We start from the raw sequence: 20,615 nt of genomic DNA on the forward strand, positions 1-20,615 counted from the left end.
TTTGCATGAATGTAAACTAACCTCTCTTTACAGGAATCAATCTTGACATTAACCAAGCTTTAAGTAAATGTTCTTTATTCCAAATAATTTTAATTAGATTTAGTCTGTACATGGGAACTGGTTATGTTGGACACTCCTTTAAAAGTATGCATAAATAAAGGTCAGAAAGAAAAGAAAAAATTATGTTTGCTATTGTATTGTATATATTTTAGGGCTGGGAAAAAATTAATCGTGATTAATCGCATCCAAAATAAAAGTTTTGTTTACATAATATATGTGTGTGTAGTGTGTGTAATTATTTTGTATATATAAATACACACACATGCATGTATATATTTAAGAAATATTTGCATGTATATACTGTATATATATTTATACATCATTTATATTATATATAAATATACATATTTTTTATATTAATAACACATTTTTCTTACATATATACATGCATGTGTGTGTATTTATAGATACAAAATAATTATACACACTACACACGCATATTTTATGTAAACAAAACTTTTATTTTGGATGCGATTAATCACGATTAATTTTTTCCCAGCCCTAATATATTTATTTAGTAAATGAATCAAAAATCTATACAATATCACTCATAAATTTCATCAATATTAAAAGGACATGCAAATCGAACAAAATAAAATGTGGTCATCATAGAAAGACATGGACAAAACAGATGCATGTTGCTGGATTCAAATACGGACACGTTACTGTAAACACAAGAACCTGAGGTAAAACTCATTACTAACCAAAAGTTTACAACATTAATTAGAATTAAAGGCAATCATAAGTTAAATTATAATAAAAAAAGATTAAAAAACAGCAACATCATACTCTGAATCAAGCCAAATGCTCTTTGTAAACAATATATTTCAAAAGGATTCCAGATTGTGCGTCAATAACATAAACAAAAGTATATAATAATTTAACCTCTTAATAAATTCTGAGAAAAAAAAGTGTGCAGACTCATTATCTAAACTAATTAATTATCAAAAGGAATTCATTTAAAGAGCTAAAATACCAACAAGGCAATGATAAAGAGGGCAGAGAAGGGCAAGCTCAAATAATGTGTACCAAGACAGTTGCAGTCTAGTAATTTGCAGCACAGTTATTACACTTAATAAACCACAGTTCAATGATAAGTTCAACGATAACACTTGGTTAATATATGGCAAATCAACTTGATAACAGCTGCATCTTAGAGAAACAAATGTAAAGAATAACACTGGCATTGAAGTCAGGATCCAGATACGTTGATGGACGATCACTAGAGCTCAAATTTCATCCCACCATTTTAATGCCGTGATTGGTCAGTTCAATTACATACTCTCCTCTTCCCATGAGTAGCTTCATTATTGTAATTTCCTTTATTAACTACAGCAGATATACTGTATTCAGAGCAATAGTTTCTAAACAGTTTTACAATCTCAATTTACTGGCGTGGCGGCTTGCTTGCTGCAATCATTTCTAACGCTCTGATTGGTTGACCTGACTAGGTAGGAGGACCTCCACTGTGAAGCTGACTGTTTTGGACTGAAAGACGCTGTACGTGTTGTCAAATCGCAGTACATCTGAGAAAATGAAGACAGTACAGTAAATTCATGTGCATGTTTAATGTTTATCTCAGTTACTTAATAGTAACTCTGTACTTACACACTCCTGGTTCTGGGCAGGTGAGCGATCCGTCCTCTGGAACAAGGTGAGCGTTGTAACGTTGATTCGGCACAATTTCCTTCATATCACTGGCCTTCATCCAATCTCCTATCTTCTTCTTCAAATAGACACCAAAACCTACATCGGCACCATCACACGAGAACTGCCATCTGAGGAAGAGAGCATTGAATCAAGTAGAGTATCATACATGGACTCCGGACAAGTTGTTTACAATTTCTGGTTGTTTTCCTCTAGTTTTTAGGACTAATAATAACATCTGGCAAAGCTATTAATGAAAACCAACCTTCGGCTAATTTGGGTACATTTACATTCATGAATGTTGATTAATGTACACTGTCCCTTTTTGAATTTAAATAAACAAATAAAATGTTACATTTGAAAGTAACTTAATGAAGATTGTCAATTAGATCATTACACCAGTAGGTGGGGACAAGTGACTTAAAATAATTTATTTGTCATGAATCATTTATTCAAGAGATTTGTTCAAAAATGCTGAAACAAGTGAAACAAAAATGATCAATTCAAATTCATTTAATAATTTTTAAATAGTGCAGCGATTCAAATTTTGTTAGAACATCTTGTAAATTATGTTATTTTGCTTAATTGTGGGAGAATCACAATCTCTATTTTAAATAAAAAGATTCTCAATTTATCCAGAATCGTGCAGCTCTATTGCTCAAAAGCTTGGGGTCAGTATGATTTTTTTTTTTTTTTTAAATTAATAGTTTTATTCAGCAAGAACGCATTAAATCGATAAAAAGTGACAGTAAAGACGTATAATTTTACAAAAGATTTCTATTTTAAATAAATGAAATGATGAACTTCCTAATCATCAAACTGTTCTATAACTGTATAATGGTTTCCACAAAATTATTAAGCAGCACAACTGTTTTCAACTGATAATAATAAGTATATAATCAGCATATTAGAATGATTTCTGAAGGATCATGTGAATCATCTGAAGACTGGAGTAATGATGCTGAAAATTCAGTTTTGATCACAAGAATAAGTTACATTTCTTTTCTTTTTTATTTAATTAAAATATTATTTCAAAATATTACCGTTTTTACTGTATTTTCAATCAAATAAAAGCAGCCTTGGTGAGCATGAGTGACTTATTTCAAAAAGTGTACTGTATATAAAACACAAAACTAGTGCACTATTCTAGTTCAAGGTCCAATTTAGTGGTAATAAGCACATGCATGTGCATGTTGAATCCAGCAAGTTGCTGAAAGTATTTTTTAAATGTTTTGTTCACTAAATTAGACCACACCCTAACATCCAACCCTCACCCTTTCAAAGACATGCCAACAAACCCAATATCAGTAAACCAAATGCACGTCTCATATGCAGATAATGTTGCTGGTTAGCTAGTTTGGCTTAAAAAGTTTGGTAGTCTCATAAAAATAAAAATAAAGAGTATCAAGTGCTAAAAAAAAGTATACAGAACTTCACAAAGACACATATTTCACTAATGTCTCTTTTATGCATGATTTTCTAAAAATAAATAGTTTACAGCATCTTTAATGTCTTGATCTGGTGGTTTTAAACTCCAAATTTAGTAGGAGTATCAGAAAGTGTTTTTTGCTCACCTTAATGCACAGTTTGGGGCAAGTAGCTCATATTCCACCTGATGAGATGAGCCACGGCCAATAGTCACACACTGATCATAGTCCACTTTAATGGAGTCTCGAACATAGTAGGTCCTGGGAATCTCTGATCCAAACGTAATCTGAAAAAACAAAAACAAACATTTGCTTAACATATGCTTGGTTGAGATGAGTTGGTAATAATTAATCAGAATTGAAAATGGAAAAACAAAGAAGGATGAAACTTACAGAAGCATCATGAGTGCAAAAGATAAAAGCTTCATATTTAAATGTTAGTATTTTATGAACGATGAGGAAACAGAAAGAAAAAACCAGACAGGAAAGCAGCCCAAATCAAAGTGGCTTTTAATAAGGAACACAAATTGCCTTTACATTCACTGTGTGAGACTTATTATCCTACATATAGGTTGAGTAGTCTACTCTGAAACCTGAGGAGAAAAATGTTGTCTATAATTTATTTTATTGTATTTTTTACTGAAATTTGAGCTCAAATTTCAGTAAACTACAGAAACAAGAGACTAGATTGTCAATGAATACAATAAGACAATAAACAGCATAACATGACAAAAACATCCGACACTTCATAAATAAATAAAAAGGTTAAGGTCATGTTGTCTGGAGTCGCAGACCCAAATATAGATGATGGTTGAGAAAAGGAGTCACTCCAAATGATTCACTACTATTTTGATACACAGAAAAAAAAAAGCACATTTAGACACTCACAATCACTAACAATAGTATTAGATCACTCAACATATACATTTAATCCCAATTCACATTCTTTACATCTTATCGTATGCAAGATTAGTGAATCCCAAATAATACTGTATACAAACGGTTTATGGATACTATTCGATTTCCATAAAAATGTAGTATACACTTCTGTTCAAACATTTGAAGTCAGTAATTTTTTTTAATTCATACTTTTATCCAGCAATGATGCATTCAATTGATCAAACGTGACAGTTTAAATATTAAGCAGACAAACGGGTTTCAACATTGATAATAATAAGACATGTTTCTTGAGCAGCAAATCATCATATTAGAATGATTTCTGAAGGATCACGTGACACTAAGACTGGAGTAATGATGCTGAAAATTCAGCTTTGACATCACAGGAATACATTACATTTTAAAGTATATTAAAATAGAAAACAGTTATTTTAAATTATAATATTTTGAGTATTTTCTATATTTTGGATCAAAATAAATGCAGCCTTGGTGAGCATAAGACAATTTTATCATATTTTTACATACTCAAAAGTACATATTTGTAATGTGAATGTGGGATTTAGGAAGTATGTGAAATGGGATTTAGCCACAATCTTATTACTCACTCCATAAACCATCTTTATGAGAAGACATTCCAATGGAAGTCTGTTTTGTGATTTGCTTAAAGGGATACTCCACCCCAAAAAAAACAAAAAAAAAAATACTATGGAAGTCAATGGTGCCAAAGGTCCAATCGTTCTACAAAATATCTTCCTTTGTGTTCAGCAGAAGAAAGAAACTCATACAGGTTTGCAACAACTTGAGGGTGAGTAAATGATGACAGAATTTTCATTTTTGGGTGGAGTATCCCTTTAAGTTTCAACATGTCATTCAAACATGACCCCATCTTTGCTTATTAGTACAAACACATCTTAAGTTGCATCCCCTTTAGTGATTTTCCCATGAAGGAAGTGCTCTAGTTTTCTTTAAGGTTTATTACACGTTTAATAGGCGAGGAAATTGCCGTCCACGTCACACCAGAGGGAAAACAAGCACTCTAACTCTCTTTAAGACAAAATAAACAACTACTATTTTCAGCTCTCTAGCATTAAACACAGAAAACAAACATTTATTTGACTTGTGCGATATCACAGTCCAACAAAAGACTCCAAGGATTGCAGTTAATAAATATTTTTGTAACTAAATATCAGTCCACTTTGAGTTTTCACAAAGTCTTCTGAGGTCTTTTTAGCACTTCCAATCCTGCAGGGGGCAGCAGCTTTACCTGTGTATCTACACACAGAGACAAAATGTCTCATTTCAGAACTCTGAATGTGATTCTGCATGTTCATCATGAAATCAAAATGGAACATTCCTACTTTTTTAGGGAATATTGCAGTGTTTTTATAATAAATGATTTATCCGTGCCCATCATTATTATTTTAATTAATGTGCCCTTTCATCAAAATAACTTCCTCTTGCAGCAACATCTCCTCTGTTCACTGATGACGTGTTTACTGGCGCCCTACATTTTTTCTTGATACTTTTTTTTACTTTTTCGGAATTGTATATGGTTATTTTTGGCACTTGCTATATGAACACACGATCTTGAAAAGAATGGGAAATGTGTGAAAAAAGTAGTAGTCTTTGAAAATGTCTAAATATATAACCAAATGCAAAACCTAACAAAAGTAATTATTTCTGAAAATATAATTATAAGCAACTATTTTCTTTATAATGTAGAGGTGAATATTATCTACACTGAAAAAAGTGTTTCTACTTTTTTCATTTCCCGTTTAATAGTGTTACTTGCCGCTTTTGTTACTGAAATAGCCTGAGTGAAAACTTTTTTTCAGTGAAATGAAATCTCTTCAAAATACAAAATATTAAAGAATAAATATTCCTGAAATAAAACATAGTACATAAATTTCAATAAAAGTATTCAATATAATTACGATTAACATTTTCCTGTGACCCCTTAGTGAGGAATACCAGAGGGTTAAATACGTGTTGTCCGTTTGACGGGGTGCTTTTCAAGTGACCGTCCTCCTGTCATAACAGCCCTTTGCTCTTCACATTTAGGATTTATCACAAACAGAATCATAACCACAACGCTAAGACAGATTGAAGGGGAAGATTAGTCATGTCATGTGTTCCAAAGCTTCAACCTTGCCAACTGATCAACAGAGTAATCAGCCTATGCAATAACCATAGAAGCAATCCAACGGGCTCTCATCCAGATTACACCACAGCGTATCATAATGAAGTTTAAATGTTGTGCAAGAGGAAAATTAAAGATAATGTGATATAACGATATATATTTGACCGTTATTCCACCCCTCTGTTGCTTTGAGACATTGACACTATTGGGCTCTAAGAATGCATCTATAAGAAGATTGTGAGAGGCAACAGGCTGTATTTCTTGGTATTGCTAAATGATGTGGGTATACTGGTATTAGGATAAGCAGGAAGCAGTGTTTCCCCTAGGATTTTGTCTCGGGGTGAGGGGGGACTGCTAGTGTTGCGGAGCGGGCGTGTTACGGATACGTGGTGTAATTTTTTTATTTTTATGCATTGAAATCATGTATTATGAATCATTAAACTTATACAACATTTCTTTTTTAAAATATATGGAAAAAAATTCACACTAATTCTATGTTGTGTTTTTTCTGGTAATAAAATGAAGACATAAAACACAAATTTGAACAATTATCATCAATTTTAATCACATGAAATTAAATAAACTTTTTGTCAAATAACTTGTTGGACAATGAGCTTTAGCCTACTGTTAAAATTAAAACATGGATTATTCCTTAAAAATGTCAGTTTTGATGATAATTTATTTGGATTAGTGTTAGTGTATTATTACATTGGAACATATCTAAATTCTAATGTACAACAGTAATATATTTCTACCAAGTTAAACCGAACTTTTATTTTGACGGGTTGCCGTGAAGACCTTTTGAGTTTCTGTGTGTTTATGTCATGATGATAATTTTTCTCAAATGAAGCGGTGAAATGATCACGAAGTGACTTTCAGAGTGGATCTAGAGCCTGAAGAGGAAGTTCATGCATTTGTGTCTTCATAGGCCAAAAAACAGCGCAAGCGTCACACGTGCTTCAGTGTGTGTGTGTGTGTGTGTGTGTGTGTGTGTGTGGTAAATGAAACTGCGCGTCGGCAGCTCCATTCATTCACACAGAACATGCAGGATTCGTATTTAAATAGTCTTTGTGTTTTAATATTCACACACTATAGTCTACATCGCGATTTGATTTCAAGTGTACTGAACTGCTTTCTATTTTTTCCTCAAATTGACAAATTCCGTGAAATTCCGCGTTATACACTAAATTCCTTTTTTATGACTGGATTTCGTCAGCATTTTAGGGGGTCGCCCCCCCAAAACAATGGTAGGGGAAACACTGGGAAGCTCTTCTAGGTTTGAAGTGAACTAAATAGGCGAAATGCAAATATAAAATGTTGAACTGAGTGACCAGGTGGACTGAAAATTTTCTGCCATTGTTTCATAACAATAAACTGAAAAGGAAATGATCTCAAGACAAATACTGATGCCTGAATATAGCACTGTTGGAAGTTATACTAGGAAATAATACATCTTATACATTAATTTCATACCAAACATACACTCCAAAACAATAAGTGATGACCATAAAAGGTTAAAATTATGAAGCATGTTTCTTTCTATGCTGCTAGATTGTCAGGAAACAAACAGTATACAAACAGCCCAAAATGAACTTTTCCCAGCACTCTTGACAATAGCACATGAGAAGGCTATGAAACTAATTATTTTCTAAGAAAAAAAATTGAATTGTTAAGCTATTTTCCCTAATGCAGGAGTTAATGATGTCTCACATAGCATCATATACAAGCCAGAAAAACTCTGTGATGCCAACTGTCATAAAACTATGACCTTGCTCTTGTTCCTTATATTTAAATTTTGGTGGTTTAACAGAAATACTAACTGAAAAATAATCTTAACTTAAGTAAAGTATCAGACACTCTGGCAAGAGAGAAAGTCGGCTTTGTACAGCTAGACCTCAAGGTTCGTCAAATGGGAACTGTTGTCTGATTCTATGTGGGTTTCGCAACTTCCCTAATATCTCAAGTGTCATTCTATTTAAAAAGAGAACTGAAAGAAGAAATCTGGGACAGCTGCAACTCAACAATACCTCGTTAGCAAGTCAATGTCACATGGCCAACACTAGAATGACGAGTGTCGGGCGTCTCTAACTCACCATGGTCTTACATTTAGGGTCACCATCAGGGTCGGTGAGTTTGCCCCCATAGTACGCTGGGAGCTCCTCAGGGTCGATGTATTTCTGTAACAACTCCTTCCAGTTTGCTGAGGAGACAGACACAGAAGCTTGATGAGGAAATGGATTTGTGAGTAAACATCTGGATGACAGCTGTGGATCGTAAAGGCCCCGATTTACAGTCTTTTTCGTTCTTTGCTTAGGGGTAAAAAGAAGTTTGAAACACATGACCAGCAGTATACTGTTAAGAAACATCCCGATGCCGCTCTGTGAATATGTAAATAAATATGTAAATATGAGTATATAAATATGAATATGTAAATATGTGCTGCACGCTTTCCTCTCAATAACAAGATAAACCCACAACAAAAATAACAGCGGTGAGGAAACAGCAGTTAAGAAAGCATCTGATCATAGTGATGTGGATATGTTCGCACCAGTTCTGTAATTCAGCACTTCAGTCAAGTCACGTTTATTCATATATCAAGAAAGTTGACTGGCAAGCCGTTTCAAACTCGCCTAATTTTGTTCGAAATGACGAAACACCGGTTCGTTTGATTTCACTTGAAGTATATCGAGGCCTTAACAACATTTTTGTATCAACATCTATGTATCGTATTAACAACATCTAATGTATAATTCCTCAACCAAAGGTATTTGAGAAGCTTTCCACCTGAATACATGATTTAAATACAACTGAATTATTCAAAATAACTGCCAGATCAAGGTGAGATTTTCTCTGAGCAAGTGTTATGAAAGCAATAGCAACAGATGAATTGTATAGAAAAACATTAGTGTAGTAAGATACATGTTAGCTTACACCCCAGTACGATGACCTTACGGCGAGTGTCCTCACTCAAAAAATGTTTCACCAGATTGTAAGCCACAGGAAACAGTTTGGGAGCTGCAACAGAAACAGTCCAGAGATTCAGATATTAAAAGTGGTGCATCACAGTGGCACGATACAATAATGTATTGCTTACTTAGGGCCCGATGAAATACGTTTTATTTTTCTTAAATTCCATTTTCTTTTTTCCCAAATTTCATCTTTTATAATGTTTCTGGGATTCCGTTTTAAGGGTTTAATTAAAATTTTAGTCATCCAAAATATTGTCTAATCAATTGAATTCATTCAAATAAAATTTTTGATTTATAATATAATATGAAATGCGTTTTATTTGTCTATTTAAATGGTAAAACTTTACAATATATCTAAATCTCAGCATTTACTAATATATTTTTAAGATCAAAAGTTCAACATCAATTAATGTTCTGTGAACTAACATGAACCTGATTTTTTTTTTTTTACTAAAATTAACAAAGGTTAATAAATGCTGTAGAAATATATTGCTCATTGATAGTTCTTGTTAGTTAATGCAGTAACTAATGTACATAAATGAGACCTTAATGTAAAACATTACCGTTAACATTTTTCTAGATTCTGTGTTTTATGATTTAACACAAGTTTATTATCAAAAATGGTGGTTATCAAATAAATGCATAAAACTTCAACATTTAAAACAAATTTAAAAATGTAACAAAATGAAATTTGAACAATCCCCGGAACAAAGTGCTAAAAAGTTTTACTGTTTAAATTAAAACCTGGACGAACAATTGTGATATTTGATTAAGTGTACAGCCCTACTTTTGATTTATTCATTCAAATTTTGCAATATTCTGTGAAATTCTGCGTTATTGTTACTGTAAATTCATTATTTTGACTGGATTCTGTCTGTGTTTCCTGCATCACGCAAATCATAGGGCCCAGTTGCAAATCAACAAGCAAATTTGTTTAATGTAATATGCTTTATATGCCAGTTGGATGAGTTATAAAACTACTACTGACCTTTAATGACAAATAATCTCTTGAGTCCCTCTGGATAGTTATCTTCAAACATAGTGAGAACCTATAAAAAAAAAAAAAAAATGAGACCACAGCAGTCTAACGTACTTGAAAGAGCCAAGCAACATATTAATAATCGAGAAACAAATTAAAAAAACACACCTCTCCATAAGTCTCTATAGCCGGCTTATATAAGTGCTTCATTCCCAGACCGTCACAGTCATAGACCATAGTAATGGACTCAATGTTCCTACCCAACTGGGAGAAAAGAACAAGAAACAGACAGACATATAAAGCCATGATATGAGTGATTATAACCACAGGACCAGTTGTATCTTACCGACTAGCCCTTAGCCAAGGTATAATCAGTCTTTTCAGATTCCAATTAGACCAATCTACATTTTTATGTTACGACTTTAAAAGTTATGAGCAGTCTTAAGGAAAATACTGATTAACTATTTTTGTGTGAGAACGCAAAAGTTTTCTCAGTGTATCGAAATGTATACTCCAGCCTTAAAAATGAAAGATCTGTTTTTATTTCCTCACCCTCGAGGAACACAAAATGATTTTTTTTCAAGAATATTCATGCTGTTTCAAAAAGAACTGCAGAAAACTTGGAACATAGTGCACAAGACATGCACTAGATGTTTTTTGGTCTTTTTTTTTTTAGAGCTTGGCAGTTTGATCATCATTCACTTTGTGTATGGTATTTCATAAGACTTCAATATGAAGAAAGAAAATATGTATGTGAGGGTGACAGAATTATCATGTTTGGGTGAACTATTCCTTGCCAGTTTTCACAGCTGCACACCTACCCGTTCGGTCTGTAAGTCGCACTCTTTCTGCAGAATCTCGCAGTCTCTGACTTTAGACTTGATTAAGTCCTGCTTAGACGCTGAATGCATCAGACCCTTAGGGTCCATGGGTCCGACGACATCATACCACACTGGGCTCCCTTCACGGTCATGGCCACACATGCCACCAGACAGATACTTCTCTATTACCTTGAAGAAAAAAAACCATACCAATTAAAAATGAATCGTAAGATTAGGACACATCATGGAAAACAGGAGATATGTATATATACACTCAACATCAACATTGCAAAAATCCTTTCCCACTTTATGCACAATATTTACCGAAACTAAACTACACATAAGGATAATTAAGAAATGCTTAAGGTTATAATGAGCATGAGCAGGTCAGCCAATCACAATAGTGGTCAAAGGCATAGAAGTCTTAAAGGCGCAGTAGCAATAACCACCTGTTTAATTCTAGGTGACAGAAAGAAGGGGAAAAAATGCGTAAAACTATTATAACTGTTTTGATGCAACAAGTTTTGACTAATATTATAAATTGACTTCAGGGGAAAAAAATGTAACGCTAGTGGAGAATATGGCCTCTTCATGCCATCACAGGAATAAATTATATTTTAAAATATATTAAAATCACTTATTATTATTAATAAAATGTATTAAAATATACTAAAGAAAGAAAGAAATATTTTAAATTGAAATAATATTTCACAATGCTACTGTTTTTGATCAAATAAATTCAGCCTTAGTGAACATAGGAATCTTCTTTCAAAAATAATAAAATCTTCTGATCCAACACTGAAAAGTAGTGCAAATTTATTTCAACAAAACTATGAAACAGATATGTATTTTTATCATAAATCGAGGGTGTCGTACCTCTGGCACCTGCCATTCCGTAGTGATGGTGTCAACTTTCATGTATTTCCGAAATTCCACATGCTGCAGATGAAAAACAACACGTGATTAAAACCATGCATGTGTATTTGCATAATCAAATCAGGATTCAGAACCATCAACATAGCAAAGTTTGACAGCATTATCAGTTCTGCCTGAATATAATTTGCCATAATTATTATTGGTTACAGCTGTGCTTTGACCTGAGGTTCAACGGATACTGGTGACAGAGTTCAAAGATATAACATGGCGGCCAAAAATGTCTGTAATAAAAGACCCATGCATCGCTCGCACAATGGGAAAGCAAACAGCACTTTGAACACCCAATAGCACTGAATGATCATGGTGTAATCATCCATAAGCTGTGATTAGGCAACGATGTGACTCATCAGTGCAATGTAGGCTCCTGAATTAAATCCTGAAAAGCACAATTCACCTCTGCAGAGCTGCTATCTGCTTATGCTGCATGAATACTTTTGTTATGATTATGCATTCAAATAAAACCTTTTAAACTTCACGGCCTGACAAAATAAATAAATCTGATACAGAACATTGCCTATCTACCTTATTTTTAATGTAAGAGCGGCCTCTTGGCCGCGGCCGCGGCCATTTGTAAGTTGATTTTGAATGGCTTCCGGTGTCATTCGCTTCCAGTTAGTTTACCTGTACAAAAACAGCCCATTTTGCAGCTTTGATATTACAATTTGAACACTAAGCGAACCAGGACTAAATGTACAGACTGATCTCATGAAATGGCGTATGTATGACACGCCAATTCGTATTTCCATTTTTGGCGTGCTATCAACACGCATAATCGCTTTTCAGCGTGTTTATCAACGCCTTTGACTTAACGTTATATTACTGTATTATGCATATATAAATATATGACCTACCCCAACCCCGTCCCTAAACCTACCCGTCACTGGGGTTAATACCATTTATGAGTCTTCTCCTACCATCCTAGGAAAAGAAATATCGCTCCACAGATGTAGATATAGATTTTGCTTCGTTTCGCTCGGACATTTAACGGCGTAGACATACACGCGGAATCACTCGGACATTTAATGGCGTAGACATACACGCAAAAGATTTCGGCGTGGACATACACGCGGATATTTCAAAATGCGTATAGATAACACGCCACTTGAATTGAAAGTGGCGTGTATGTTTACGCAAAGTCATGATGTCATGTTGAAATGTAAGCATTTTCTTTTTGGTCCGGACCTGAAGAACCAAGGGTACTGGACTACAAGTGTGAACCCTTAGTGCAAAAAAGTACAATTTTGTAATAAAAATTGTCTAGTTTACACCTGGTATTAAAGGGAGAAAAACTGTAAATGAGGCCCAAAACGTTTACACCACATTTGGAGGACTTCAGCTTGTGACTCCTACATGACACTTTAAAAGACATTAACCAACCAATTATTATTTTTCAACAGCATGGCATCGTGAGCGATGTATATAAGTTACGAAATCAGCAATCCTCCCCTTGAAATCTGATCACAAGTGTTCCACCAGGAGCAAACGGGGCCTAATATTAGTCGGATCATATTTCATAGTGTTATTCAACATGTCGTTTGAACCTTTTGGGTAATGTACACCAACCCCTGACATAAAGCCTGGCATTGTGAGGGTCCGTCACACCCATATACATCATCACACTGGATGAATCCAGAGATGACGAATTTACAGAAATGTTCTTCTATCAGACCAATTTAAGACAGTCTGTGGCCAAAGGTTAATGAATTACACAGCGCATTATTCTGGATTGTGTAAATGTGAAGTTTAAAGGGATACTCCACTTTTTTTGGAAATAGGCTCATTTTACAACTCCCCCAGAGTTAAACTGTTGAGTTTTACCGTTTTTGAATCCATTCAGCCGATCTCCGGTTCTGGCGGTACCACTTTTAGCATAGCTTAGCATACATCATTGAAGTGGACAAGACCATTAGCATTTCTATAAAAAAAAATGACCAAAGAGTTTCGATATTTTTCCTATTTAAAACTTGACTCTTCTGTAGGTACATCGTGCACTAAGACCGACGGAAAATGTAAAGTTGCGATTTTCTAGGCTGATATGGCTAGGAACTATACTCTCATTCCTGCGTAGTAATCAAGAAACTTTACTGCCGTACCATGAGAGCAGCAGGCGTAATGATATGACGCAGCGCCTGAAAATAGTCCCCAGCTCGGTAACTTCCAACATGACCGGGACTAAGTGCCTGCGCCTGCTGCACTCATGGTACGGCAGTGAAGTTTCTTGATTATTACGCAGGAATGAGAGTATAGTTCCTAGCCATATCAGCCTAGAAAATCGCAACTTTACATTTTCCGTCGGTCTTAGTGCACGATGTAACTACAGAAGAGTCAAGTTTTAAATAGGAAAAATATCGAAACTCTTTGGTCATTTTTTTTTGAGAAATGCTAATGGTCTTGTCCACTTCAATGATGTATGCTAAGCTATGCTAAAAGTGGTACCGCCAGAACCGGAGATCGGCTGAATGGATTCAAAAACAGTAAAACTCAACAGTTTAACTCTGGGGGAGTTGTAAAATGAGCCTATTTCCAAAAAAAAGTGGAGTATCCCTTTAAAGCACAGAGTTAGTGACACCAAGAGCTTGTTTATATGCTGAATTAATAGCAACTATGATTTCCACTATGTCAAAGGTTTGGGGTCAAAAAGATTTTTTTTTTTTTTTTTTTTTTTAAGAATTGATACTTTTATACAGGAAGGATACATTAAATTGAAAAGTGACAGTAAAGACATTTATAATGTTACAAAAGATTTATATTTCATATAAATATTGTTCTTTTGAACTTTTTGTTCATCAAAGAATCCTTAAAAAATATATTTAGCAGCTTAACCATTTTGAACTACTACTCCTAATAATAATAAGCAGAAGAAATGGCTTCGCAATCAAAGAAAATAACAAAAAAAAATATATATAAAAAAATTAATTGATTATTATTAAGATATATTTTTTATATTATATATGATACTAACAATATACTATGTGTAATTTAATATATATTATATATATAATACATTATACATATTATTATTCGGCCTTGGTGAACATGAGAATCTTCAAAAAGAAAATATTACAGATCCCAAACTTTGAATAGTAGCGTATATATATATATATATATATATATATATATATATTAACACTATGTAGTATTAGGTTTGTGTGCTACCTTGCGCAGCATGGCCTCGGCTTTCTGTAGATTGAAATTCCTGGCTGGAAAACAAGAGAGACAAGTTGCAAAAAAAAGATGTAATTAGTTAGTGTAGAAAAGATAAAGTATGCACTAATTTGTCATTCAACAGGTTTTTGTCCAATATAACTAATTTATTACAGAAAGCTTAAAGGGATAGTTCACCCAAAAATTTAAATTCTGTCATAATTTACTCAATTTGTTCCAAACCGTTCTGAGTCTCTTTCTTCTGTTGAACACAAAAGAAGATATTTTGAAGAATATGGGTAACCAAAAAGTTGATGGTGGCCATTGACTTCCATTGTAGGAAAAAAAAATTATACTATGGAAGTTAACGGGTCCCATCAACTGTTTGGTTCCCGACATTCTTCAAAATAACTTGTTCAGCAGAAGAAAGAAATTCATAGAGGTCTGGAACAACTTGAGGGTGAGTAAATGTTGACAGATTTTTCATATTTGGGTGAACTATCACCTTAAAGTCCCCATGAATTCAAATTTGACCACACTTACTTTGTTTGCCTAAATTGATCGTTTTGTGGTGAACAGTTCATCCATGCAAGTCAATCCACACAAAAAAATTTTTTGGCTTCATAATCTTTAATCAAAATCTGAAATTTCCCCTCCCCTCTGCATTGGAGGACCTTCCCTGATGACTTAGGTTTGACGGTTTGGGCGTCTGCTTAACATCCGTAACCACGCCCCTCTAACTGACAGTAGACAGGCTGAATGACAACACCTATACTAGTTGAAAAAAAAGCCACGCCCACTATTTTGCCTCATTTAGTATTCCGTTTCTCTCGGAAATACGTCACAACACTGGAGAAAAGTCGTTTGCAACTTCCGGTTCACGGGGACTTTAAGTGTCTTGCAGGGTTTGAGCCTACAAACCTTCAGTTTCCAGCCCCAATATGTAACCACATGGCTAGTACACATGGCTAATAAATCCAATAATAAACTGGCACACTCACAGTATAAAGAGCATGTTGTGCTAACAGACCATACTCAACATCATGACTCCATAAGACAAGGTGCTATCATGTGTTTTATTAAGATAACTTGCACATAACTGGAAGCCATATGCCACCGAAAGTTACTATTTGGTAACAGATTAACTGTTCAGTTGAAAAGAAGCAAAGTTTGCAGACATCAGGAGCCTAGGTGACCGCAGTGCGCTGACCTTCAACATATTCCCATGTAGATAGGCCTATCCTCACAAAAGTATTCAACCCAACCCTGTATAGTGAGTGGATTAGTTTCATTGTCTTATAGTCACTCTAGTCTGTACCTGACTGGCCTAGAGACACTGACCCAGAATTAGTCAGACATGGAGTCATACATAAGTATTTAATACTCATAAAGAAGATTATGTGACACGGCTGACAGAAGCATTCAGTGTTTTGTGAGTTGCAATATGTCAGTTGCTTTCCTGAAGACTTTGCGTGCTGAACTAGAGTGACTTCTTATATTTATTTACAAACTAGATTTATTCATTTATTAATCAGCAGCAAAGTCAAAATCAAAGAAGTAGATTTCAAACTAATCACAATAACAATACAATTCATTAAATAAAATTATATAAGGCTACAATTAATTTAACAATATTTTTCTTACCACAAAATATATACCAATTATATAATTCAGTTTGATCAAACGATTAATTTGTTATTTCTTATACACAGTGTGTTATATTTGCCTTTGTTAGGATGATGTAGGTGGTCGATGATGTCGACGTTTTTTTAGAATGTTGATCATTTGGTTGCCAGGGTGTTCTGGGAGGTTGCTAGGTGTTTGCTTACTGGCACATCCCCAAGTAAAGTCTCTTGATATCTCTATGATATTCTGATCTCTAGATATGGCTTCAATGTATGTCTATGAGATTTTTTTTCGCTCATTTTATTGTCCACAAGGCAATAAGTCTAATCACCTGGAAAATAATAACAGATATCATGACCGTAGCGCGAGTGTAGGACGAGATACACGCCTAAAAACCTACCTTTGAATGGTAGTGTATGCATTTATTTAAAGTCATTAACTACCTGCACACTCAATGTTATACTGTAGTAAACTGCACTCATATCGCATCACTGCAGACCTCAATGACTTGTGTCACAAACGAGTGTTTATCTTATCGACACTTGCGACATGCCTTTATTAAGGAAATGTGCATGTGTCAACACTCTTACACAGCACAAAGATTATAATACAGGTATGTAGAACTATGAATAACCCCAAATCATTTAGAGGAAAAACATGCATTGTCATGATATGTGACACTCTTGAGCTTCCATTGGGCATTCTAGACTCAGATGAAGTCATTATTTACATGCTAATTAAACAATGACATCAGTAATCTCATGTCAAATCTGTGCTGCTAGTCTCTGTCTGGTGCCTAACAATCTCTGCAGAAGACTGGCTGCATTCAGCAGCGTTTATGCACACAAATCAGCCTTTGTCAAAACCCAAGAACAGCCTCTGGAAAGCTGCCAGAGAGGGGTTTAAACGCCACTCTGGAGGGTCAGATTAAAGTTTAGAAAACAATTACATTTATGCATTTAGCAGACGCTTTTATCCAAAGCAAATAACAAAAGAGAAAATCAGAAGAACTTAAATAAAAGGCCTCTATGTAGAATTCAGAAACTCTAATTATTAGCAATATTAACTCTTGTTATTTCCGGTGGCCGTTAAGTGAACTGCAGCCAGAAAATTATTACTCGTGTACATGTAACGTACAACTGAATGTGATTCATTCCGATATACTCACGGCACAGTTCTTTTTTGTTCTTTACTTAAAAGAAGTGCTGGGCAACGATTAATCACATCCAAAATAAAAGTTTGTGTTTACATAATATATGTGTGTGTACTGTGTATAATTATTTTGTATATATAAATACACACACGTGCATGAATATATATATATTAAGCCATATAATGTTAATTAACATCCAGTCGCCGTCCCGCTGCTAAGAGGGACGTTTAGATAAATATGCATTTGCTGTGTGCTTTTCTCTTAAAGGGGTGGTATAATGCCCTTTTCACAAGATTTAAATAAGTCTGATGTCCCCAGAGTGTGTATGTGAAGGTTTAGCTCAAAATATCCCACAGATATTTTTATATAGCATGTTAAAATTGTCACTTTTTGAGGGTGAGCAAAAACGCACCGTTTTTTTGTGTGTGTCCCTTTAAATGCAAATGAGCTGCTGCACCCAGCACAGGGGGCGGAGCTACAACAGTTTGTGTCCTTTTACCTCACACAGACATGCACTTAAAATTTCAATGTTTATGTTCAAACCGGAGTCAGACAATAATGGAGAGACTCAAGAAAAAGTGACAACATGTACAATGCAACAGGACATTTCTGAATGGTTAGTTGATGAATTTAGGTAGCTTATGCGTAGTTATCTTCTAGTCATTGATTAGCATATTCTGTCATGATAATCTATAAACCCGTGAGGAATGTCATGTAGTCCCTACCAGCCGTTTGTTGCAGTCCTTAAAAAACGATTTCTTTAAAAGCAAATATCTTCCTTTGCTTTGAACTTTGAGCTTCGTAACTTTGCAGATGTTGTTTATGCTCAAACAGCAACATTACACACTTACTAAAATTAAAAAAGTGAAATCAACCACCCCTTTAATAACAAATTAATTAACAAAAATGACAGCAGTGAGAAAGCAGCAGTTAGGAAACATCATCTGATAGTGATGTGTATATGTTTGCAACAGGTTTTGCAATTCACCGGCATCATGTCGACAGATGAGGTCATTAAAATGATACTGTTGTGATATTTTGATTATAAAGTAGGCCTATATTTAAGACCAAGACCATATAGATCTGGCTATGTGAGACTATAGTTTGAATTAAACCCTTTTCTTTGCAGGACACATTGACATTAGAGTACAGAATAGCTCTTTCGCCATTATCCTGAACATTGTATAAGCATTCATTTCATGTGTCATAGAACGGAAGAGAGGCTCTCGGGAGAGCGCGTGAACGTCACATCCTTTTAATTTTCCAAGGAAAAATGTCCTGAATTCTTCACATAAAACAGACAACCGAGGAAGTCTAAGAAGGTCTCGTTTTTTTACGTTTCCTTACAAGCTGTTCACACCTTTTTTTTTATGTAATATGTTTATATTGGTAAATAAAATAGCCATAAAGATTTTAAATAATTGAATGAACAAATAAATATAGAACATTTCTTACCAGAATAATACACAAAGGCCTAATCTATCATCTAGCCTATCGTGTGAGTTCCAGCACTATCTGAATTTGTCCTCGTGTATCATGTCCTCACGATACCCGCAGTCTTGAGCCGATTACACTGATTCATACGATCTGAACATGAGTCACTACAGAACATATCATGCATGTCTTTCCAGAATCCTTCACAAAACCTATGATTCTATTCTTAAAATAGAGATCATAGTCTAAAATAGATTATATTCTCTAGACTGCATCATTACATAAGATTCCATCTAAATAAATCCATACTTCATGGTCATTCTATAATATTGTATTAAACCGATGGTATGCTAAATTTGTATTTTATAGGTACGATCATTCTATATCATTCACAATTGTGTCCCATTGGTGGTATCAGTTTAGAAGAACAGTTGTCATTATAGTTTAATAGTGTCAAAAAATAGTTTAAGATTGTCATTCTACATGGTTTTATTCTATAGATAGCATCATTCTAAAATATTTTATTCTATTCCACTCTATACGATTAGATTCCATAGAGCATGCTCACTCTTAGCATGCTCACTCTATCTATGCAACTAAGGACTTGCAACTGTTCTCCAAGTAAGTAAAATGCATTTATATATATTAAAATAGGATAGAGGGATTTATCTCTCTCTAACTCAACATTTAAGTAGTTAAACAGGACATTAGTGTTTAACCTACTTCATTTTGCATCACGAATGTGACAGTGAAAGTAGCTCACCTCTCAGCCATCGCAGCAGAAATTGGTCACTCTGGGATGGACACTGGGGCAGAATATCCTGAACCTTTTCTCGAAACTGAGGAGTACAGATGAAGAATTATGCAATGTCAACAGTATAAAGTTGCACATACACGCACATTGCTGGAAACTATCCCTAACATCAACTCACGTGCTGACAACAGTGCAAACTTGCGCAGTCACGTCACTTACACAACTCAGCAAGAGAGGGAAAAACTAATACAGCTTAAACACTTTGTCCTCTTACAAAAGTCTATTAATTCTGCATTCAAAACGGATGTATTTTCATCTGCGATGTGTGGCCTCTCTCTGCTCGGGAGAATGTTTCATCCCGGCATCTACAGGATCACTCCACTAATAAATCCCCGAGATACTGCTGATAGAAAAAAAAAGGGAAATAACTCACCTGGGCCAAAGCTTCGGCTTGTTTCACGCTCAGGTCTCCAACTCTTCCGCTCATGTCGCCACGAGTACACCAGAAATAACTGTCTAAAATGCAGCTAGAGTCAGAGTCAGAGACTGTGAGGCTCAGGCACTGAGTGATGTTTTTGTCCCCGCCCACCTGTTACGCGGCCTCTGCACCGCTAGGGGGCGCTGCGGT

The 20,615-nt window shown here is 34.7% G+C and overlaps 1 protein-coding gene across 1 annotated transcript; it reads right to left on the minus strand.

Annotated features, from left to right (window-relative positions):
* Positions 1-570: 570 nt before the first annotated feature.
* Positions 571-20,569, minus strand: sec14l8 (SEC14-like lipid binding 8). Its single transcript, XM_056254709.1, has 12 exons — positions 20,421-20,569; positions 19,997-20,072; positions 15,033-15,076; positions 11,817-11,879; positions 10,941-11,129; positions 10,288-10,383; positions 10,129-10,189; positions 9,103-9,186; positions 8,265-8,371; positions 3,282-3,421; positions 1,669-1,838; positions 571-1,586 (listed from the first exon to the last, which is right to left on the minus strand). Exons 1-12 carry the CDS (start codon positions 20,472-20,474, stop codon positions 1,483-1,485), a joined length of 1,188 nt encoding a protein of 395 aa, XP_056110684.1. The 5' UTR covers positions 20,475-20,569; the 3' UTR covers positions 571-1,482.
* Positions 20,570-20,615: the final 46 nt, after the last annotated feature.

The sequence above is a fragment of the Rhinichthys klamathensis genome, unplaced genomic scaffold (genome assembly GCF_029890125.1).
Source record: "Rhinichthys klamathensis goyatoka isolate OS25496 unplaced genomic scaffold, OSU_Roscu_1.1 h1tg000114l_1, whole genome shotgun sequence".
NCBI classification, from domain to species: domain Eukaryota; kingdom Metazoa; phylum Chordata; class Actinopteri; order Cypriniformes; family Leuciscidae; genus Rhinichthys; species Rhinichthys klamathensis.